This window comes from Typopeltis vanoorti, chromosome 13, assembly GCF_054136105.1.
Source record: "Typopeltis vanoorti isolate ZY-2024b chromosome 13, IOZ_Tvanoo_1.0, whole genome shotgun sequence".
NCBI classification, from domain to species: domain Eukaryota; kingdom Metazoa; phylum Arthropoda; class Arachnida; order Uropygi; family Thelyphonidae; genus Typopeltis; species Typopeltis vanoorti.
The window spans coordinates 16467735-16493529 of NC_143561.1; the positions used below are offsets into that span (position 1 = coordinate 16467735).

The following is a 25795-nucleotide window of genomic DNA, read 5'->3' on the forward strand; positions in this document are numbered from 1 at the left end:
GTTACTAAGATAGCTGCCTCCTTAAAAATTTCAATCTTCAGAAAATCCACTCACACCGATAGATACCTGCATGCTTCCTCACACCACTATCCAGCACAGAAGTTAGGTATCATCTCCACTCTGACTCATCGTGCCAGGTCTGTATTGTCAGATGAGGAGGAGCTAAAAAATGAACTACAACATCTCAAAAGAACCTTCATAAATAATGGCTACCCTTCAAAAACTATCAATGAACAATTATACCGGGGTCCTGAAAACAACACAGAAACACAGGACAACCCCAAGGGTTATAACTCTTTACCTTTCATCAGCTTGCTCTCCTGGAAACTAAGAAGAATTTTGAAAAAATTTAATATAAAACCTTGATTTTCCACGCTTCCTAAACTCAGATCAATTCTAATCCAACGAAAACTGGCTCACAACCATCTTCAGTTTCCAAGGGTATATAAAATCATATGTGACAGTGGGAAGCCATATTATGGCCAAACTGAGAAGTCGGTCCTCCTGAGTCTCAAAGAACATCAAGGAGACATCGCTTATAGTAGAACCAGAGGAACCCATGTCCTGTTCTCAGTGAACACAAATAATAAAGGCCGCCAACACAAAATGGACTGGAATACAACATAAAACATTCATATATGCCAAAATGAAGTAGAACACCGCAGAGTTTAATCCAAAAATAGTTTCCTAGGCTCTTCTCACATAAACAGTAGCCTTAGTTATAGTTTGGCAGACTCACATAGCCCTGCTGTCAGATACTGGTGCACTCGTGAAGTCCTACGCTCTCATATGCCTAAGAATAGAACTTTATTCCGGACTGTAGCTTCAGTTCAATCATAATTCCAGTTTATAGTCTGTTATTGTAGTGGCACAATGTTTCTTGACGGTTTTTTATGTTTGCTTTTAATGTTCTCACGCCTGAAGAAGTTGGCATTCCGACGAAAGATGTTTGTGTTAAATTAAATTAATTTGTTTTTCAAATTCTCGGAATTCAATCAGTAAATAATATGAATATATCTACATTCTTAGTCAACATAGCGCTGATAATCATAATGGAGGAAAGCACATATTAAAGCTTACATTAGAATTAATGCAACTCCAGGTGGGATATTCTGCATTCACTTCGTTGCATTTCAAAAATTAGTTTATATATTGGATCAATGGATGTCAGATATTAAAATGATTTTTGAGGCAGTAAAACTTTTTCTAGCTTTGCAGGAAGTTTCTTTGTATTATACCACCTTAGTACACTTGGGGTTTTGCGCGTGCGCTTAGCTGAGAAATAAAATGTATTTTTTATTCTGGGTCGTAGTCAGAAAAATTTGATAATCACTGGACTCGATAGTGGACTAGACACTAGAAAGAAATATGCTTCTGCACTCTGCTGACAGTAGCTCCAGTTCTCAAACATAGCTCAGTAAAAGTAACTAAAATTAGTTACTTTTACCTAATTTAACTAGTAGCTAATATGAGTGTATTAACTTGGAATTGGTTGTGTAATATTTTAGAAATTACTAAATAAAATAAGTGCAAGTATTATTTATCATATAATATGTTTTAGTTATTAAAAATCCTGAAAGCAAAAGTTTTGTGCATGCAGTTGCTAAGCATGTGCGCTCGTTTTAGACGGTTGTGCGCGATTACACGCGCATAGCTCGGAGAGAACATTTTCACAGTTCACATGAATGCCTGTTCAAAAATCGATTATTCTTTACCTTCACCTTGATTTATCTTAGCAAAATATTCCCTCGGAAATTCAAACAGTAGAGTCCCTTAAAGATTATTTTTCACAACCGATTTTCCTCTTATTGACTATATAGTGAAACAACATTTGGATTTCTTTTTTGCCTGCTCGGTTACTTCATTTGATAATTCAGGCAATAAACGTTATCGAATCTTTCATACTACCTCAGTAACCTTTATTGCCTGTACATGTAATGTTCACGAACTTGCTGACAGCATTTCATCTGTATTTCATCTCTTATTCCTTCCACAATATCTTCTATTTTTGCAGCTTATGTTTAATGATGCTTCTTATTTATTTAACTCCCACTCATTTCTCCTAACTCTTTGAACACTGTCTGATACTGCTCCCATTAACTGCTCTTTGATGGCTTCATATACTGCCAACATCTGCCTCTTGGAGATTCTCATGCTCGGTTTTGTCTAAAGTTGATATAATTTCGAGATCTGTAATTCCAAATAATATCTCCCCCACCTCATTCTTGACAGGAAGGAAAACAATGAATGGTCGTTATCTCCAGTTGGCTACAACCAATTCAACACCCTCCAACTGCCAGCTCCCTCCATCTATATTTTCTCTAGTAAGTGTCGTGTAATAGCTGTAGAAATTTCTTTTTCTTCCCCTTTTCTTTTTATTCTTTCCTATTTTTAATTTGTATCGCCATAACTAAAGTCTCCTACAATAATTACTCTGCATTTTCCTCCTCTGATCTTCTGGTACCTTTCATCCATATACATTTCCTCTTGCATGCCTAAGCCTATAGCAAAACCAACAACATATTTTGTCTTACTGAGTCTTATCTCATCCAACAAACATTATTATTATTATTATTATTATTATTATTATTATTATTATTATTATTATTATTATTATTATTATTCGTGACATCTCCAAGAAGTCCGAACCTCGTCGCGGGAGTTCACTAACTATACAACTGTCTCCACCACTACACCGAACGTATTCAAATATACTGCCTCTCACAGCCTTCCCAATGCCGTTTCTGACAATCTCCTAGCCTTGTTATTTACAACTCTTCTGCTATAATCAATAACACATCGCCTTACATTTTATTCTCCCTGTCTTCTCTGAGAATACAAATAATCCTTACTCTATAATACAATAGCTACATTATCATTGGTTTATTAAGTCTCACTAATACCTATTTTCCAGACGATGTCCTAATCAAAGATAAAAAAAATCCTAACGCTTGTTCTAGTATTAGTATACAATCATTTTAATATTTAATTGGATGCACTCGAACCACTTTCCTGAATGTTCCTTGCCTATACTCTCACTTGTTCAGGATCATCAATCATTATTTTTCCTTGGGTCTGCATATCGGATCTCACTTTGCACACATTTCCTTCAAACACCGATTTGTAAAATTATTACATGATTTTAGATGAAATAAAATTCATGCGATTAGTGATTAAACATAATTCGCATGAAATATTCAAAAACATTTCGAATTTAGTTAAAAGTCTGGTTAAATATTTCTGGCCACTCCAGTGAAACTGTCTTTCAATGATAATGTAACACACAAATTACCAAAACGATATGCTACTACACATTTATAAAGGACTAATCTTGACTCGAGTCTCTAATGTTAAAAAAAAAATAATAATGAATAATAATAATAATAACTTGTTACTGAGCTTTTAACTGGCTTGTTCAAATTTTGATGGAGTGTAGAATATTTTGAGTATGGCTTCAGTGTGGTCCTGAATTGCGCAATGTAAAATATGCTTTATAATTATAACGCCCATGTCTTGTACTGTTTAATATCAACATCTTCAGTTAGCCAATAGGCACTACGTCATTATTTTGAAATTCTAGTTTTTATCTATTTTATTATAGAGAAAATGATGACACCGGCCTTGCCTCCTTCCTATAAGGGAATAAAAGGCTATTTTTATTTTATTTATTTATTTATTTATTTATGACACCCGCTACAGTTCTGGAAGAATGCAAATTGTTTATGAAATACTTTTATATTATGCGACTTCAGGTGGCAGAGATCAGCTAAGAATGACAGCACAAAACGTCTCGTGAACGCCCACGTGGTGTGGATACAAAACAGTTTTAGTTATTACATATAGACGTCGCCTTTTAATAACCTTGACAACAGTGAAAGCTTTTACTCATTCATAGGTGCTTACATGTCGGAGCTGCTTAATTTATGCAGTGAGAGAGATGTGAGAACGTTGTTTTAGTGATGCATCTTGGAACTGGAGACACGTGTATTTGGTGTTGGGGTGTTGGATAAATGTATTGCTGAGTAACGATGTCAATATACCGAGTGGATGGTTTCCATATGGTGCTTTCGTGAAGAAACGTTTTCCCTTTTTATTTTTTATTTATGTATATTTTCCTCCTTCATTGTTAAGCCAAAGTTGTGATTTTAACTTCCACCGTATATGTGAGCTGAAATGATTACTAAAGTATCTTCATTTGTTCCTTTCAACATCCCGAAATCTGTAGGAATTATTGTTAATATTGTTACATCGTTCATTGGTGCAGGAGTTCTAGGTCTTCCATATGCTTTTAAAGAGGTAGGAGCAAATATAAAGAGACAGGGATATACGCGTAATAAAGTTTTTTTTAAAAAAAAAATAGAGATTGCATCTTTAGGGAAAAGCATAAAAAATAAACATTTTGGATTTCTTTTATTTCGGTATACATTTATTGATGAATAAATCATTTTCAAAAATATAGCATGGTGGTAGGTTAGTTATTTTTGATTTTTATGGCGCAAAGACCATACTGACACGCGTTACAGCAGTACATATGATAAAGGGTTAGTAGGACAAACGCAAACATCCATGCCCTAGGTGGGATTTGAACCTGCAGCGTCTTGGTTGTAGAGCGGATACACCAACCAGGTGTCTTGAGATAGATACCAGACTGATGACCCAGCGGTTTCTCCAAAACATTTCTCTATTATATATCAGGTATCCGATTTGATCAGCTCTTTTCTGTAGTATAAAACGTTCTTATCAGTTCATCTGTTTTGTTCCTTCTATGACTTTTTTTTTTTTAGTTTGTGTTAAACTACTTCTTGCACATTCCTTAATGCGCGTTTCTGTCTTAATTATTAATAATCTGTTATTAATGCCACATCTTTTCAAGTCATCAGTTTGCTTTGTTTCTAATTCACATTAACAGTCCATTCCCTGGTTTTATCCTGTAGGGATGCATCAGACTTGTGACAATCTGAAGCATTTATACTTTCATCCAACTTGGTGTAGTTTTTATGGTCTCTGATTTGAAGCACTTTTACATTTTAGGCTTCTGTGCATGCACCATCAACTTCCACACTTTGCAGACACAATTCCTCTGCAATCATTAGCAGCACTCTCTCTCCTCTTTTCACATCTCTATCCTTCCAGAAAATTATATCCTTCTAATTCTATTCCTGACATCAAAAGGGTAGCAACATAGGACCATTCTTTGCCAAAGGCTATCAAAGCTGGAAACCTTGTCTCAATCTGTTCTGACTCAAGGTTTTCTTACCTCACCTCATACCTTCATTTGCTCCCTTTACTACTCCTAATTCAGATAACCATTCTGCCTTTTTTTATTTATCTCTAAAAGTTGATCTGTTACAGTCAAATTGCGAAATTAATCTTCCAGAAGCTTTAACATTCATTAAGAAAAAAAAAAAAGTTTCTCTTCCCTAACTTATAGCAAAAAGGAAAGCTGAATCATTTTCTCTGCCATCATTTAATACAAATAGTTAACCTATCAACTGGAATACTGGACAATTCTCATCATTCTTCCAGCACTCTTAGTTTTTCTTAACCAACTCTCCCTCCAAATACACTGTAGATATCTGCTCCCTCTTGACAACTCTGACCATAATCTTATCCACGTTTCCTTTCTACAGATTGGGAATTTCTGATTCTGGGATTTCTACCTGCTTTCCGGCTGGTTAGATTACTGTTTCTTTTGTCCTGATCCAAACATCAGCTCTGAACTAATAATCAAAATAATCCTTGCTGGAATGAGAGCCTTCAATCTCCACTCCACTGCAAACTTCTGACCTTACCTCTAAAAAAATTCTATCCAAGCTTTGGTTCTCTAAAAAAAAAAAAAAAAAAAAAAAAAAAAAAGCGTCTCTGTAGTTGATGATAAAAATACAGTATATGTTCAATGGCTCAAGTCAGAAACTCCAGTTTCTCATTTAGCTTGCCCAAAATGTGTGTGTGTAAAATCAGTAGATTCAAATCAGACTTTGTAAGGGTGAAATGCAATAAGCTTGCATCTTGCTCATCTGATATTCAAGAAGTCTGGTCCCTCACCAAGGCTGTTATTCATGTATGCTTAAAACTTGTGGTCCAGAAGTAACACTATCCTGTAATATCTACATAAGCTATCACATCAGTCTGATATCCATCTCAACACCATGTGTAACATGTAATTCCCCTTGTTTCCTCTCACATCCTGATGGTACCATAATAACATCACTCAAAGATAAGTTGGGCCTCTTGTCATTAGTCTTAAACTCCAACCCTTGTATAGACAACCAAGGCAGATCACTTTCTATACTTAAAAAGTGCTCACCACAACATGCCTCTTCTGATTTTTTGTTACGACAGAAAAATCATTAGTCTTGGTACTTCTGTCTTTTGCTTCAGATGGTATCCCTATAGTTATGCTTAAAACTTGTGGTCCAGAAGTAACACTATCCTGTATCACCTACATAAGCTATCATATCAATCTGATATCCATCTCAATAGCATGGAAGCAAGTCTTTATCAAGTCTACCTTAAAAAATAAAAAAGTCAGCCATTAAGCTATTGTCCTCATTGCTCTCACTTTGGTACTCTTGAAAGCGATAAAAAAGACAATCACCAACGTATTCCACTACCATCCGTTCATTAGTGATCGCCAATATGAATTCTGCCATTCTCTTTTTACACGAGACTTCCTTTCTAATCTTACCCACCTTTTGGACACAAACCATGGAAAGTTTTTGAAAAACTGATGTCACCCTAGTATAGTACAGACATGTAGATAATATAGTTACGATATGAAAGGTTCATCTTCAACTTTAAAACTTTCTTTCTAAAATAAATATGGTTCATCTGAGAATTCAGTTTACTTTAGAAGAAGAAAACAATAATCAACTAGTTTTTTTTTAGATATTTTAATATCTAATGTTTTTAGAAAAGAAACTCATGCTGATCATTATATCCATGTTAATTCTCATCATCGTCATCCTAGTCATCAACCAGTCAAAAGGTTGGAACTTAATAAAACCAGTTATATCGTATTGATAATATTTATTCCATTGAAGACCTTTTACATCAAGAATTATATATTTAATCTGCTTTTATGAAAAATGACTTTAATAAATCTTTTATTAAGAAAGCTTTAGACAGCCAGCCTTTAGATTTCCTGAAGATATTCCTCAGATTCCACTTGCTTATATTAAAGGGATTTCTAAACACGTAGCTAAAGTTCTAAAACCTCTTAATATTGTAGTATTGTTTTGTCTTGTTAGGAAGATTTCTACCTTCCTTTCTCCACTGAACCATCCAGGTTTCTACCAGATTCTATGCTGTTGTGGTTTGTTTTACTGTGGACAGTCTTGTAGAACTGCAGCCATCTATCTTGAAGAACATAAATTTACATCCAGTACCATTAACCTGAACAGCCTGGCCTAGAAGAACATGCAGTTCATTTGAAGCAGTCTGATGTGAGATCAAGGCCAATAAGACAAAATATGTGGTTGGTTGCTGCTATAGGCCAGGGGGATTCCAGGGATGATCTGGAAGACATGCATCAGCAAATTGGTACAATGAGTGCAGGTTGTGATTATTATGGAGGATTTCAACTATGAAGATATAGATTGGAAGGAAGGAAGAAAATGATACTTATACACCTACTGAGAGATAATTACTTGATGAAATATGTGATGGAGGGACTCAAGATGTAGGAGTATTGGACCTGGTCATAGGATCAGAAGAGCTATCTGTAACTAAACGAGGCCACATTGCCTCCAACTGGATAAAGTGACCATGCACTCCTGACTTTGAAGATTGTAACAAATGAGGAATATTCTGTCAAGAAGGGGTATATGTGGAATAAGAAGGCAGGTGATTATGACAAGCTTAGGAAGAAGCTGAAAGCTGTGCCATAGCATAAAACCCTGTAAGGGAAGGATGTTAGTAGTGCATGGGAGATAATTAAGAGGCATCTAGAGGAAGCTATATTAAATATTATACCTAAGGTACGGAGGGTTAATCAGGTAGGAGTTAGATAGATGAGTAATATCATTAAGTATGAGCTGCAGAAGAAGAAAACGCTCTGGAGGGTATATAAGGAGAAAGGTGACCAGCAAACTCATGAACATTACAAGGGTCAGGTATAAAAGGTGACTAGTATGGAAAGGAAGGCAAAATCAGATCATGAGAAGAAACTAGCTGAGCAGGCCAAGGGATATCCCAAAGAGTTCTTTCACGATGTGGCAAGTAAGAGGAAGAATAACCTTAATGAGTGCTGATAATCATGAGATGACTGAAGCAGATAAAATAGTTGAGTCACTGATTGACCACTTTTATTATTATTATTATGTGACACCTCCAGGGAGTCCGAAGACTCTCAAGGGAGGGCACCTGCTCTACATCTCTCTCTGTCTCCGTCATCATCTGTACCAGCACCATCTACTGCCTACCATCACCACTACTATTATTTTCATGGACAATCACAAACATCCATGCCCATGGTGGGATTCGAATCCACAGCCTTTTGGCTGGAGGGTGGATACACTAACCACTCAGCCAACCAGGCCAGCATAAAACATATATATATATTAAGATTCCTTAGGCCACTTCCAATCGAATGGCCCCACGGTGTCTCCTTTCGATCTTCAATTGAAGAAACATTGCTTTCTTCCCATTGCTCTATGGAGGCATTTACTTTGCAAGGGTATGCCATACAAGTGGGGTTAATGCTGTGACATATGTGATGGAGTAATGTGGAAATGGAGGTGGATGACTTGGAGGTTCTTGGGGTTTGCAGAATTTCAATATGAATACAACTGTGGGATTAGATGGGATATCAGCTTGCGTTTTGTCGGAATGTGCAAGGGAACTGCCAATGCCTCTGATTAGGCTCTTTAATTTAAATCTCTACTTTGGTAGAGTACTAAAGGAATTCCCTCGTATAAGTGAAGTTCTAAGACTGCAGTAGCAAATTATAGACTAATCAGTATTTCAGGAGTGATGGTAAAAGAATTGGAACAATTGGTCAGAAAGAGAATTCAGGAATGGATGGACAAGAATATGATACTTTGAAGGAGAGAACATGCCTTAGTAATTTACTAACTTTTTATAATAGTGAGAGCTGAGTTGGATAAGGGGAATGGTTACACTATGATTCTGCTAGATTTTGCGAAGTCATTTGACCGAATATGACATGGAACTTTATTATACAAATTAGAACAAATGTAAGTGAATATGACACTGGTTATGTGGATAAGAGGTTAACTGCTGGAAAGATATCAAAAAGTGGTATATGGAGCAGAATCCAGGTGAAAGCTGGTGCAATACATTTTCGGCAAGTTACAAATTTCCTAAGGATGCAGTTAAGGAATTAACGTACAGTGCTTACAGAAAACTGTGGCAAGACATTTCAGTATGGTATATGACCATCCAGAACTGCAGTGCAGCTTTCACAATGTCATACCATGCGTAACACCAAGTGATTCAGGAGTTCTTAAGGAAAACTGTCCCACTCCTCCTTCAGAGCAAGGATAAGGCCTTGTTTGTTTTCTAGAGGGGAATTTCGAGCAGCAGTGTGTCTTCCTATTGCACCCCAAACATGTTCTGGGGGGGGGGTGCTGGCCACTCAATTTGATTAATATTCTTGGTCTCCAAAAGTTTCTACAATGCTCATGTACAATGTGGTGTGGCATTTTCATCTATAAAAATGAATTGTTTGCCTTCAGCACCACGGAACAATCGAACACAACATTGAAGAACTTTTACAATATCATTCACCAATTAAAACTAATCAAATCGCCTCCCCACACCACGACACCAGCACCACCATATATATATCCCTTTCAAGAACATTCTTGCAATGGTTAGCAGTACCACTTTCATGCCATCAAGTGTTGTCTATAATCAGAGGAAGCACTAAAATGACTTGTCTGTATAGAGTACATTAGCCCATTGGTGTCTTGTCCAATTTTTTATGGATACAGCACCACTGAAAATGTGCTCTACGATGAGCTGTGGATAAAGGGATGCAGACTACAGACCTTTAGTGTAAAAGCTTACTTGTCGCAGACATCTTGCCACAGTTTTTCGATATATGTGTGTGTACTTGTGCTTGAATGGAGCTGACTTGCTATGGTGTGTTGTTACATTTTGCTGTTATAACCAAAAATATGTCTTCATGCTCCATGGTAGAGCATAGGTGACCTCTTACCAAACATCTAAAACAAATTCCATTGGTTTGAAACACTAGAGCCTGGATACAACACTGTGTGAGATTCCAAACTCTGGTTAGTATGAGTAATTCTGCAGCCTTCTTCAAGCTGTCCAATAATTTTTCTCCATGTGAAATCATCTAGATCAGTGGTTGCCAAAGTGGACCCCTAAAAATGTTATATCAACCCCCCCAGGGATCGATATAATATTTTTAGGGGTCGATTCGGGCTCAGGGGTTGATTGGGGGTAGATAGAAAAATATAAGACATCATTGTACAGGTAATATTTAATTCGGTTAACTTGGATTACCTCCATCCTGAATGACAACGCAATTAAGAGTGAATCGTAGGAACAGTGACATGAATAAGACCTGTAAGATGGAGCAAGGTCATGAAAATAGTTATGGAGGCCAATCAAGTAGGCCAAAATGACGTATTTACCAATAAATGGATGTTTGTGGTTCCCGCTTGGCTGGCGCGGCAGGAGCGAGATGGCAACACGTGCGCGGTTGCTTATTTACTTATACTTGCACATATTCGTTCCCAGTCTCATTTTTGCCATCGACATACAAGTGAACCTTAATGTTCTAAAATTCATCAACATACATATCGCAATTCAATCGTTATTCATTCACGAACTAAACTTCTCTATGCTGAAGAATTGAGAAAGGCTGGTGGTAATACCAGTAGTTTATTAAGACCAGTATATTACTAGTGATAGTAGTAGTAATAGTAATATAATAATATATACTATATTATACATACAATAAACACTGTAACTATAAAATAAGCAATCTAAAAACTCACATAAGCATCTTTTTCGCTTGTCCTATTATAATTACGTAATAGTAAAATAGAGGGGATCGATAAAACATCAAGAAACTCTTGAAGGGGTCGACGGTCAAAGAAGTTTGGCAACCCCTGATCTAGATGATGTCCGAGACATTACAAAACATCCAATTTTGCAACTTTATTCCTTCATAAAAACAGCTTCCTTCAAACAATTCATTTATTACAGCCTTTTGCCTTTTATCCTGTTGAGTGCTACCATGTAACCCCTTTACACTCAATTCGAAAATTTGAATGTGTACCTGCTTTCTGCTTGAAATTGTCAGTTATATAAATTGCCACAAGCTGATTTGTAAAAATTTGTGGTTGTTATCTTCAGAAATAATGTTCTTCCTTAGGTTTTGGACACCAGTGTAGGAAATAGCCTGAAAGGAAATATTCAGTTGTTTTCTGATGATGCAAAATTAAATAGAGTAATAGTGAATTAGGAAATGTAGAGAGTTTGCAAGGTGATTTAAATAGGCTCAGTATAGGCAAAAGATAATGGGCCAGTTTAATGTGGAGAAATGTAAAGTTATGCATTTTGGGATTAAAATATAAGTTGTTTACTACATTAGATGAAACTAGGGATTTAGGTGTAGACATTTAAATTTGGATAGAGAGTTGAAGTTTAGAGGACATATTGCTAAGGTAGCTCATAAGATTACTTGGCTATTTAAGAATGCATTGACAAGTAAAGATAAGGGAGTTATTTCCTCTTTATAATGCCTTGATACACGGACATCTTGATTACTGTGCTCAGGTCTGGTCACCTGGATTTCTTGTTGATGAGAAAGTGGTAGAGAGGATTCAGAGATGAGTGACCAAGATGGTGAGTGGAATGCTCCCTATGAAGATAAATTGACGGTTTGTGGATTTCAGAAGTCTGTTGATATGTGAAAATGGGGGAAGGGAGATATGATAGAAACATTTAAGTTACTTAAAAGGATTTTATAGGATTGATGCAAGAAAAATGTTTTAACACTTGGCTAGAGGGAGCAGAACAAGAGATCATCCCTGGAAGTTGGGTAAGAGTTAGCAGGGTATGAGAACTACATTTTTCACCTTGGAGAGTGGGAATGAACGGAGTGGGTTGCTTGAGTCAACTGTAAGTGCTTGGTGTGTTAATGGATTTAAGAAGAGGTATGATAGATTGTGTCTAAATTGGGTCTCCTGCAATCAGTCTGGACTCCATGGAGGTGTCTATATAATAAACTAAACTTTTTACATTGATCTAGATTCCTTATAGAGTGTATATATATAAAGAGTTGAGCCCTTTCAACACTGACTCAACTTAAACAGATCTGATGGCCTTCAGTTATCCTCTTTATAAGAAATATTATTACCTCATTTTTATGTAACTTCCTGATTATATTGTAAATTTTTTTTTTAATAATTGGAAATTTTACTGACTGACAGCCTGGTTGGCCGAGTGGTCAGCATATCCATTCTCCAGCCAAAATGCTGTGGGTTCAAATCCCACCATGGGCATGGATATTTGTGATTGTCTGTGAAAATACTAATGGTGGTGGTGGTGGTGGGCAGTAGATGATGTAGTTGAAGTTCATTGTAGTTGGTGAAGATGAAGAGTTGTAGAGTAGGTGCCCTCCCTCGATGAGTCCAAAGACTCCTTGGAGGTGTTCACGTAATAATAATAATTTGTTATCCTATTAATGTTATAGTGCTGCTTTTTTTGAAAATGATTCTTTAATTTTAATTTTATGTTGTGTTACATTATTAAGTGAAAGTTTTATAGCTAATAAATTCATTTCACATAAGTTTAAGTTTCAGTCTTTATATTTTTCTGTACATATCAACTTATGCACCTATATTAAAGCAGCTATCCACTTCTCTGTTCATGTCATTGTGGATGGCCTCCTCTAATCAGACTTCTTTATTTATGCTGGGGTATCTCATGCTCTTCCTCCTTTACATCAGTGGCCTTCTTTCTCTCTAACTTCATTCTGTTCATGGTTTTGTTGATGACTGTACTTTTCATTCCTCTTCTTCATTGGAATAAACCCTGTAGTACTCAACTGATTGAAGATATTCCATAACCAATGCTATAACACCGATCTCCTCGTAATTTTCAAGTGAGATGAAGAGAACCTAGTGAATTTCAATGCTATTAAAATAGTCCTCTATTATTACCTGCAAGAAAGATCCCACTTCACTTCCTCTTGCTTTTGATAATGTTCTGATATCCTCTCAAGATCATTTTTTTCTACTTGGAATGACTTTCACATCCAGCTTATCCTGGCGTATTATATAACTAGTCACTTCAGCCTCTTGAACTTAATGTTTTTTTTTTTTTTTGTTAAAGTTCTAACAGTTTATAAAAATTAACCATGTTAGAATGTTCTCACATTTGGGGTGGTGCATCCAAAACTTCCCTAAAATTTTTTGATTTTTATAGAAATAGGCAATCCTTGCAGTCACTTTTTCATCAGCATTTTTTTCCTGCATTCTGTATTTTTTTATAGGTACTTTCATAAGTGTTGCTTTGCTGAATTACTGGTCACTTCCATTCCTCCATTCCTGTAATCATGAAGAACTAGAGCAGTTACTGGTTAACATCTATACACCATCCAACTCCTGTTATATGGAATGAAAATGTAGTTTTTCTACCTCTCTTCTCTGGTACAGCCTTCACATACTGTTTAACTCAATGAGTGCTACCCTCAGCCTTTTAAATAACATGTTAGTAGGTTGCTTTTTTTTTCTTTAATCACTTGCTTACACTTTTGATTGTTGTAGACCTTGTGACTCTCGTGTAAGGTCAATATATATATATATATATATATATATATATATATATATATATATATATATATATATATATATATATATATACAGGGTGTTCGGGATAAATTTGACAGTTTCGTAAGGAAAAAGAAAATCTTCTTTGTATCTATTAAATTTAATGAATTGACAAAAAAACATTACAGGCAGAGTTAATTACAATACTATCAACAAGATTTACTCAAAATAACCACCATTAGCATCGATCACAGCTTCAATTCTGCTTCGGAACCTCGAACAAGCTGATGCTACAGTCTCCCTGGGAAGGGCCGCAAAAACTGTTTTAATTTTATCCATTAACTGGGCTTTTGTATTACTGGAAGTGCGATTGGTGTCTTTTTCAACTGCGCCCCATACAAAATAATCCATGGGGTTAAGGTCTGGGGAGTTTGGAGGCCAAACATTTGGACTGGTGAAGTCGTAGAAATTTTCAGACAACCATTTTTGACTTTTCCCAGAGGTGTGGCAAGGGGCCGAATCCTGCTGCCATACATACGGCCTACCATTGGCTACCCTTGTTATCCAGGGCTTGACTACAGTTAGCAACTCCACGAACAAAGCCCGAATTCCAATGCCAGGGTTCTTCAACACCTGTTCCTGCAGATTTGCGAGGAATTCTGCTGTACGAACGCAATCAGATCGTCTGCTAGGGATCTTTCTTCTTGCTACATCCTCGTAGTCACCATTGCAAGTCTCTAGTTCATGCCTGATTGTTTTTACTGTATTCAGGGAGCATTGGGCAGCAGTCGTAATATCCTTATTTTGATGGCGGGCACGAATCATCATGATACAAGTGATTCTCTTCCATGATTCAGGTGGGTTCCAGCTATCCATCCTTTCTGACATCTTGTATATGAATGAAGAAGGGTCCAAACTTTTAAATGAAGAGAAGTGTGTGTTAATACATGTAACTTACGGAAAAATATAATTAATTATAAATATGTCAAATTTATCCCGAACACCCTGTATATATATATATATTGTTGAAATTAGGATTTACTCGGGATGTATACATTTATAAAACAAAATTTAACTGACTAGAACCCGAGAAAGTATGACAAAAACCTTTAATACATCACAACTAGTTTCATCGGTGCTCCGACTTCTTCAGGTGAGAAATAAAAACATAAGATATAAAATAACACGGTAAAAAATGAACTTTACAGCTTAATAAAAAGCAGAATAATAACAGTCATATTTGAATAGGTGACCGCGTGCTACCGTTGGCATGAGTAGAATGTGTGCGACAGCTAATTTTTGAGCGCCAGTACTGGATTACTGCGCTATGGGAATCGGGTAGATTGTAGCTAAGATTATTGTTTAAATGTGAAGGGTCCAGAACTATTTCTTTTGATTCGATAATTCTTCTTTCGAATTCATCCTTGCAAATATATAAATTAGTAGTGCGTTCCCAATCAACTTGATGTGGCTGTTCTTCAAGGTTAGAGTTTGCCGAGAAAAGGACATGACTGGAAAGGGCGCTCGCTCGTACTCTATTGTAGGAGATGTCACGTCTATGTTCCTCAAGACGAAGTGAAACAGATTTGTCTGTCTGGCCAAAATAAGGTCGACCACAGTTGCACAAAACTTTATAAACACCAGGAAAATATATATATATATATATATATATATATAAAATCTTCTTCTTCCTTGGTCTCCTCATATCTGAGGATGTGTGACCCCCTAGCCACAATGTCTCCATTTCTTTTTGTCTTTTGTTGCAGCAATGGCCAACTCCAAAGTAAGTGCTGGCCTGGTTGGCTGAGTGGTTAGCTTATCTGCTTTCCAGCCAAAAGGCTGAGAGTTCATATCCTGCAGTGGGCATGGATGTTTGTTATTGTCTGTGAAAATACTTGTGGTGATAGTGAGCATTAGTGTAGATGAGGTGGTTCGTTGTAGTGGAGGAGATGGAGAGATGTTGAGTAGGTTCCTTCTCCCAATGAGTCCTTGGAGGTGTTACGTAATAATAATCTTTTTAATCTGATCCAACAATCTTGGTCTTGGGCATCCTCTTTTTCTTTGTCCTTCCACTTTATTCTGGATGATTGGTTATCCCTTGAATAAATTTTTCCAAGTTGTCATTTTCATGTCTTGAAATGTGGCCTATATATATATATATATATATATCGGTTATAGATTTGTTTGTAAATGCATAATACAACTAAACTGACAAGATAAATTTTGCTAAAATTGGGATGTTTAAGGTTTAATATGATTTGACTAAAATGGAATGTATCCGTTTTTTACTATGTCCTATGTTAGTCAGAAGTAGGTAACTTCAACCGAAGTTAAATGCAGTACATATTTTTATGATAATTTTTTTAAGAATACATACAACAGATGTGATTTTCATTTAAATGAAAGCAGAGGTATACTATAGTGGTTAGTGGAGGGATGTTAAAATCTGAATACAAATTAAGAGCATACAGATAGGTTACTATTTCTTTTCTATCTTCATTTGTTTTCTGTAGTGTGAAATTAGGGGGGGGGGAATTTTCTTAGTATGTTATACCATGACACTTAGGAAAAAAAGAAAGTAAATTGCTATTATATATCTTTCTTTAAAAATGCTAATTTCTCTATGAACTTTAATAAATTGAAAAATAATTTATTTTTATTAAAACAAATTGCATTTTTTACTTTTGGAACTTTCTCAAATTGTTCATTTTAATGCAGAATGATGAAATTGTAATATTTTGTAGCAAGTATTTTGCTGTGCATTATGGTGATATTGCTATTTAACTTGGATTTCTTCGAAAGCAGTGATCTTTTTATTTACACTTCATTTTTTTCCTGTAATTTAGGCTGGTTTGATAGAAGGCATTGCCATTATGATGACAGTATGTGCTTTCAGGTGAGTTCTTTCGTGATCATTCTGAATCAGACTTATGAGCAATAGTTATGTGTTTATTTTGCATGTAATTTTTCATATGTAATTTTTTAAGTGGCAAATGACTTTTATCGCTCAGTACAAGATCATTACCCTGTTTATTGGCAGACTGAAATCCCTTTAATAAGTGCTATGGGTGTTCTCTGAAGTAATGTGCTCAAGTTATCTAATCTTCAATTGACACTTCATAGTAAATATATAACTTTATTGCTTTTTGTGGGTGGGATTCATACAAAAAAAAAAATTCTAATTGGGTCTCCTCATTTGCGATCTCCATATGGAGTTATGAGAACACTTCCCACAAAAACATGAAATTCCACAAAAATCCGTACTGTTGTCCAAAAACCCCCAGATTTTTTTTACATATCCTTAGACACTTATGCAACCTTTTACAATCAACAGAAATTTAAATGTGTTCAAAAGGTTTTAATTGTGCATTTACAATGAGTAACATTTCAGGCCCATGTTTTAAAAATAATATATCAAAATTTTATTACATAGTTAAGAACAAGGCATGCACTAGGTATTCACCACAGGATTCAGTACTCATCAGTAGTAGGGATCTGAGTGGCTGATATAGATATTGTGGATCGGCCTTCTTTTGTTCAGTGGCTACATAGGTGTGCTCAGTCATCTTCTTCCAGAATAATGCAGACTCATGAGCATTGAAAATTTATTTTCAGGTTTATATCCCTTCTCCTCTATTAACTTCTTGAGTTGTAGGGTGGACTTTAGCAGCTTTGTGATCACCTGAAGCAGACCTGCTTGTAATCTTTAATGTTAAGATTATAGGCAAGTGAATAACTCCTCATGAATTTCTGGAACCAGCCTTTGCTGGCAATGAAAGTGTTTTCTGTGTGCTGATGGTACAATGAGTTTGCTGCTTAAATCTGTTGTAAAGAATAAGGGCCTTAGCAGAACTGATCTCAGTTTCTTGTTTCTTTATGTAGAAACATGAATGTACTTTTGTTCATATATGTGGCCTTTAGATGTGTGTGTGTGTGCCCTTATGGACATTTATCTAGAATCCTCACCATCTTATTCAAAGTCATCACTATCTTGACCCTTTTAAGCATTTATCCTTTGCTAGATGCACTTCGTTCAAACCCATAGATATTCATATAAGCACAGTAACATTTTTTAAGCAAAAGTTTGGTGGCCCGGTTGGCTGAGTGGATAGCTGCTTTTCAACCAACAGGTTGTGGGTTCAGATCCCATCTTGGGTATTGGGTACGGATGTTTGTAAAAGTCTGCTCTAAATGAGCATGAGAGTTCTTTGAGTTTATATAGCTCATCATGATTGTAAAAAAAAAAAAAAGTGGCTTAATTCTCACCATGAAACTGAAGACTTGCAATTTCACGACTGTCAACACAGAAACATGAATCTACAAATACAGATCCTGCAAATATATTTTTATTTATTATTGCATGGGCACCTCCTCAGAGTCCTAAGACTCAATGTGAGAGACCCAAACTGTTAACATAATATCTGATGTACCCCTCCTAGAAATTATTAACAGACAAAGCACTCAGTCAGCTCATTCTATTCATTCACTGCTCTCCAAGCAAAAAATTTAGTTCTCATACCTTACTAACCACACTCTCACTCACTTCCAGGGATGACCTCTTGCTCTATCCCCTCTAGCCAAGTGCTGAAAGCTGAAATATTTCCCCTGTATCATATAAAATCTTTCAAAGTAACTTAAATGTTTCTATCATATTCTCCCCCCTTTATTATTTTTTATATTTATTATTTTATCTTATTTTTTTGTAGCCTATCAACCAACTTTTGAAATTCACAAACCACTTACGAAATTATTTTCATAAGAAGCATTCTCCAAACCACTCACTATCTTGGTCACTTGCCTCTGGATCCTCTCCACCACTTCGTCATCCCCCAAGAAACCCAGGTGACCAGATGTAGTTGTATCAAGCCTTAATAAAGAGGAATGATAACTTCTTTATCTTGGCTTCTTAGTATGCTCTTCAATAATGAAGCAGTCCTGTGAGCTACCCTGGCATACTTTAATAATATGTCCTCTTACAGATCCAGATCTAAACTTCAGCTCTCTATCTTCTACAACCTCCCAGATCCCCGACTTCATCAAATCCTGAGTATAGTTCCCTCATTGTAGTACACAACTTGTAATCTTCGTATCCCAGAATGCATAACTTGACACTTTTCGACATTAAATTGACATCCATTATGTTTTGTTTGTATGGTCAGCTTATTTAAATCATCCTGCAAGCTCTCTGCATTATTTTAATTGCTACCTTACCCAGTTTGCATTATTAGCAAACAACTGAATATCTCCCTTCAAAATTCTGCTCTTTCATATACTAAGTTTTGGTATCTGTCCATTTTTTATCACTAATTTCATATCAATTCATTTGTTGTAGTTTGCATAACAGAGTTCCATGTGGTATCTTGTCAAACAATATTGCAAAATTACGGAGGCATGATTGACCCTTCACAAAGTCATGCTGTACTCTTAGTCATATTGTTATCCACCCATTCCTAAACTCTTTTTGACCAACTTTTTCAGTACTTTTATCACTACTCCTGAAATACTGATTGGTCTATAATTTGCTATCACAGACTTATTCTCTTTTATGCAAAGGAATTATTTTGTCCTCTTTTCACTCTCTTGGAATTCTACCAGAACTGACTTAAATTAAAGACTAATCAGAGACATTGCCACTTTCCCTCCACATTCTCTTGAAATGTGAGCCAATATCCAATCCAATCCCACAGCTGTATTTGCATTTAGATCTACAATATTTTAAGTACCTCCAATTCATCAATCTCTGTCATAACAGTCTCCACTTGGATGATATACCCTTGTGAAGTGGTACTTAGTAGCTCAACTGTTTCACCTGCCTCTGTCACTTCTACCATCAGTACTCCTTACAGTTTTCCTTTCATAGTCATTCTTCGTCCTACTTTTCACATAATGAAAGAACTCTTTGGAATTTCTTTTGGTCTGCTCAGTTCTGATTTTTGCTTCCTTACTATGCTGATCACCTTTCTGCTTATATGCCCTCCAATATTTTTGCAACTCATGCCTAATGATGCTATTCATTCATCTAATTCCTACCTGATTTACACTCCTGATGTGATATTACTTTCTTTGGATACCTCTTGATTATACCCCATTCACTGTGAACATCCTTCCCTTTCAGAACTTTATGCTATGGTACTGTTTCAAGCTGCCTCGATTGACTCCCTGCTTCTTAACTGGAATTTCAATGTTTTGCTTCTCCCAAGTCAAGACTGCATGATCGCTTTCCCCAGTTGGAGGCAATGTAGCCACAGCTTTTCTGTGGACTGGTCTTCTGATCATGTAATAAGATCCAACACCTTGTACCACGACTTCTCTTCATCACATTTTACTTCTAGTTTTGAATATAGAGACTCGACTGTACATTCATCTGCAGAGTTGAATTACTCATGAATTTTTTTTGCGTTTATTGTTTTATCATTTTGAATTAATCCTCAAGTTTGCATTTATCACATTAAATTCCCAACCTTAAAATTCTCACTTAACAAAGGACATTGTTTTGGGGTAGGAGGGAGGGAAAATCCTAGAAAACATGCCATTTAATATGGCAGATTTTTTTAAGACTGTTTCCTTCTCCTCACTTCACCTGTCTTCCTCTAATATTTATTTTTTATTTAGTTTTGCAACTATTAAAATATTTGTTTCAAGCAATCACACTTTCACAAGTTTCATAAATTTTATCTAGAAAAATATGACAGTCCATTTAAAGGATTAATAGAAAATGTCCTCTGATTTTTTTTTTCTTCAAAAACTGAATAACTGCTGAAAGGGGCTGTTTTAAAGTTAGTTATTGCATTTGAAGGTGATTTTATTTAAAAATTATATATTTATTAGAACATTGTTATTACTGTACAGGGTGTTTTTCAATAGGGGCATACAACCTTGCAGGACAATAGAAGGTAAATAACTATTGTTATTTACCTTCTATTGTCTGTTTCACCTGCCTCTGTCACATATCTGGCGTAACTTCAGCAATGGCAGCAGTAATTCTGGAATGCAGCTCATCCAAATTGGCTGGTAGTCGTGGTATAAACATGCAATCTTTTGTAAAGCCTCACAAGAAAACATCTAGCTGTGTAAGGTTGGGGGAACATGATGGCCATGCTACAGGTGTCCCTCTACCAATCCTTCTGCCTGGAAAATGGGTGTCGAGGTACGACCTTGCATCTTTCATGTAATGAGGAGGTGCTCCATCTTGCTGGAAATGTATGCATCCATCATGGTCATTGTTGTCTGTGGTATCAGTTACCCTCATAGCATGTTCGGATACACACCACCAGTAACCGTAGACTGAAAAAAAGACAGGTGCATACACTTTCTTCTTGCTTATGGTGCAAAAAAGTGGCACCCCAAAAAAAACCTTTGGGATGCCACGAACATGCTCTTTGGTGTTTGGATTTTCGCTTCCTCAAATTCTGCAATTGTGAGTGTTTACTTGCCCACTTACATGAAAAGTGCACTTATCACTGAAAACGATTGTGTCCAAAAAAGTCCTCATTTTGTTCTACCCTACTAATCATTTCCATACAGAAATCCTGGCGAGGGTAAATTTGTAAGCCTTAAATGTAGACACTGTCATAAAACATGCCACATACTCACATATGGAATTCCAATTTAACAAGATGCCTGTTAATTTAACAAGATGTCTGGTTGACTTTCCAGGGCTTCCCCGGAGACTTTTCTGAACCTCTTCCACAACAGCATTGGCAACACATGGTCTTCCCATTGACCTTGGATGACATTCAGAACAGCCTGTTTCCACAAAATTCTTGTGTCACATGTAGATTGTATGGAAATTCCTCTGAACTTCTGTTGCAGACTTGGTTTTCTCAAACCAAAATGCAACTTGCTCGTGCTGCACGCAAAAGTCACAATTTTCAAATGGTGTGATGTATCATGCCACCTAGGGTTGTCATTTGGTAATAAAGTTACGTGACCAAAAATTGATGTTTCACTACATTATGACACTCACTCAGCTTTTGTATGTCTTCTGAGTTATTTTCTGTTCTTCTGCAAAGTTGTATATACCCTTTTGAAACATCCTGTATTGTTACATCTCAAAAATATAATGAAAGTACTGCTCTGTAGTTGCTGTAATTACAAATGTTTTTTTTGATATACATCCAGTATATCAGGAAATACTTGTTATGGAAATTGCTATTTTGCGAATGTCATTTAGATAATTTAATAAAATAGAAATTGTTATAAAAACTGCATTAATTAGATGTTTTTTATCCTAGTGTGAAAGCTATGTTGCTTATTATTGAGTGTAAATATAAGATCCTTGGCATACCTTTACCCTCACAAAAACAGACTTATAAGTGGGTGAAAATAAAACGAGCGAAGAATCACAGTAATGAAAGTATAGATGAACAAGAATCTAATTCATTACTGAAGGAGAATGATGAGCCTGTAAAGAATACAGAGGTAATTATATTTTGAGGGGAAATTTCAAGTGTGGTTCATTTTATCAACCTTAATTACTAATACATTTAATCTATAATTAATAATAGCATACCATGCACCATATTTTATGAATAATAAAAAATGTCTTATTTTTAATTTCTGTACCTTACAGAAATCAGCATTCTGTTTTCCCTGACTGTTGGAAAATACAGTGTGATTGATCAGTACCTGAAGTTTGAAAATACATTGTAATCCTAAAGCACTGATCAAACATATTCTTCCTACCAAATTTCAAGCCCCATTGCCACCACTGAACTGGTAATAGTAACTTCACACACACAGTCCACCCAAACTCCTCACAGAGTCTGTCAGACAGGAAATCCTCCATCTACTCTAGTTCACCAATCTGCATGTTTCCATCAAAGGCCTGTTTAAAATTCAAATACAGCACTACATATGTATAAGCAGACAACTAAACATAATCTTCCCAACAAGGCCATGCTGACTGTTATAGAAAATCCTGCTGTCACCACTTCAACTACGAAGTTGAGTTAGCTCGGTCATCATAGAGATGATAAAGTTTTTCCTACCTGAATACATGCAATCAAGAGACATCATATGCCTATGCCGGCCTTAGAGGCTAGTTTTTTTTTTTTTTTTTTTTTTTTTTTTATATCATACCCACACATAAAAGGTTGCAACATATATAGCACATCATATCATGGGAAGAAGGAAGAAATTTAATGCTGTTTTCTGAACAGCTGAAGGTTATAGTCAAGGAAAGAATAATTCAACAACTATTCTGAAGAACATAGAGAAATGAGGTGAAAGAGGAAGAAGAGAAAAGGTAGTTTTAAGAGAAACTTGTGCCACAGTATTATATAATATATACATGAAAACACAAAAGTAAAAGTATTAGTTGTTAAATATACTGCCAGATATTTCAGTCTGAAATTAACAGATTATCATCAGTGGCTTAAAAACAGTGTTTATGAGGTAAAATGCAAACAATTGGTTTATTCGAAATAGAATGAGCCACATAATATTAAATTGTCAATAGCATTATGCTTTCACTGAAGAAAAGGTTAATCATAAAAGTGTACAATAAATTGTGCGTGTGTGTGTGTGTGTATATAAATAAAGTGAAAGAGACAACAAATTATCATTTTTAGACATTCTTCTCATCCACTCCACTCACCATCAGGTAATTTAACAACATCAGTTTATAGAAAACTCGCTTTCGCTGGACATTACATTCTTCAACAATCTGTACATTATCCTTCTCAAAAGACAGGAATCATCCATTCATATGTTCATTGGGCATCCACAGATGGCATATGGTCACTCTGATGATCGGTGATGTGCCTCGCCATATAGTCCTGTTGTATGCTTTTTTGGTGACTTCAACTCTCCAAAGATCACACACACACACACACACACACACACACACACACACACACACACACACACACATTCCATCCATCTCATTGATGGTCTGTATCCCTCTTTTACCTGGAACTTTACATTCTATTACTGTTCTGAGAAGTCCTCCTTCCATCCTTTCGACAGGAATCATAAAGTGCTTAATTCGGTGAGCTGAGACTAATTGTTTAACTCGCCATCATTTACAGGAAGAAATCTCTATTATCAAACAATACATGAAATTAAATGGTTTCTCTGAAAGGACTACACAACATCTGTTTGACTCCTACAAACATATATATAAATTAGTAGTGCGTTCCCAGTCAACTTGATGTAGCTGTTCTTCAAGGTTAGAGTTTGCCGAGAAGAGGACATGACTGGAAAGGGCGCTTGCTCGTATTCTACTGTAAGATATGTCACGTCTATGTTCCTCAAGACAAAGTGAAACAGATTTATCTGTCTGGCCAAAATAAGGTCGACCACAGTTATGTCCTCTTCTCGGCAAACTCTAACCTTGAAGAACAGCCACATCAAGTTGACTGGGAACGCACTACTAATTTATATATATGCAAAGATGAATTCGAAAGAAGAATTATCGAATCAAAAGAAATAGTTCTGGACCCTTCACATTTGAACAACAATCTAAGCTACAATTTGCCTGATTCCCATAGCGCAGTAATCCAGTACTGGCGCTCTAAAATTAGCTGTCGCACACATTCAACTCATGCCAACGGTAGCACGCGGTCACCTATTCAAATATGACTGTTACTATTCTGCTTTTTATTAAGCTGAAAAGTCCATGTTTTTTTACCTTGTTATTTTTATATCTTATGTTTTTTATTTCTCACCTGAAGAAGTCGGAGCACCGATGAAACTAGTCGTGATGTATTAAAGGTTTTTGTTATACCTTCTCGGGTTCTAGTCAGTTAAATTTATTTTTATAAATGTATACATCCCGAGTAAATCCTAATTTCAATTATATATATATATATATATATATATATATATATTCATACTTTTATATACTGACTGAGATCCAAGAATTAGAACAAACAATTAACTTTATTAAATAATACGCGACATGTTTCATCAGAGTGGCCGACTTCTTCAGGCGTGAGAGAACATAGAAAGCCAATAAAAAACAATATAAATAAACATTGAGTCACTATAAAACTATAAATTATAAAACTATCAATTTGACTATAAACCACAGTTAACTTTAAACTGGAGCTACAGTCCGTGTAAAATTCTATTGTTAGATACCTGTGCACGTGGACTTATCATAAGTTTATCTCATGTGTGGCTTCACAAGTGCGCCAATATCTGACAGCAGAGCTGAATGAGTCTGGTAAATTTTAGCCGTGGTTACTGTTTATATGGAGAGGGTCCATGACAATTTCTTTAGACTCGACTATGCGGCATTCTACCTCATCGTGGCATATGTGAAGGTTTAAAGTTGTTGTCCAGTTTATCTCATGTTGGCAGCCTTCATTATTTGTGTTTACTGAAAACAGGACATGGCTTGAGAGGGCACTAGCTCTGGTTCTTTTGTAAGCAATGTCTCTTTGGTGTTCTTCGAGATGTAGGAGGATGGATTTTTCCGTTTGACCATAGTATGGTTTTCCGCAGTCACATGTGATTTTGTACACACCTGGAAATTGTAGATGGTTGCAAGCTTGTTTGTATTTGCTTATTCCCAAACTTGATCTTAGTTTGGGAAGAGTAGAGAAGCATGTTTTTATGTTAAACTTCTTCTTAGTTTCTTGGAGAGCATGCTGATGTATGGCAAGGAGATATAACCTTTGGGGGGTCGTCCTGTGTTTCTACGTTGTTTCGTTGACACCGGTATAGTTGTTTATTGATAGTTTTTGAAGGTTCTTTTAAGATGTTGTAGTTCATTTAGTTCTCCATCTGACAGTACAGATCTGGCACGATGCGTCAGAGTTGAGATGATGCCCATCTTCTGTGCCAGATAGTGATGTGAGGATGCATGCAGGTATCTGTCTGTGTGCGTAGGTTTTCTAAAGATGGAGATTTTTATGGAAGCAGATGTCTTAGTAAGTTTATGTCCAGAAAAGGTAGAGATCCATTTTCTTCAATCTCCATGGTTAATTTGATGTCTTGGTCAATACTGTGTTCCCAAATAAGGAATATGTCATCAACATATCTAAGCCAAATTTTTGGCTTAAATGTAGAAGAGG

General features: G+C 36.0%; 1 protein-coding gene across 2 annotated transcripts in view; it reads left to right on the plus strand.

The window, feature by feature from the left end:
- The first annotated feature begins 3856 nt into the window (after nt 1–3856).
- LOC150099954 (uncharacterized) overlaps nt 3857–25795 on the plus strand; it is a 257685-nt gene continuing 235746 nt past the window's right edge. The window contains exons 1-3 of one of the 2 annotated variants that reach the window (XM_090402731.1): nt 3857–4296; nt 16619–16668; nt 22007–22193. In XM_090402731.1, coding sequence (XP_090258857.1) covers nt 4174–4296; nt 16619–16668; nt 22007–22193 — 360 coding nt within the window. In that variant the 5' untranslated portion in view covers nt 3857–4173. The remainder of the gene's footprint in view (nt 4297–16618; nt 16669–22006; nt 22194–25795) is intronic. The other variant, XM_090402732.1, reaches the window with a different exon arrangement.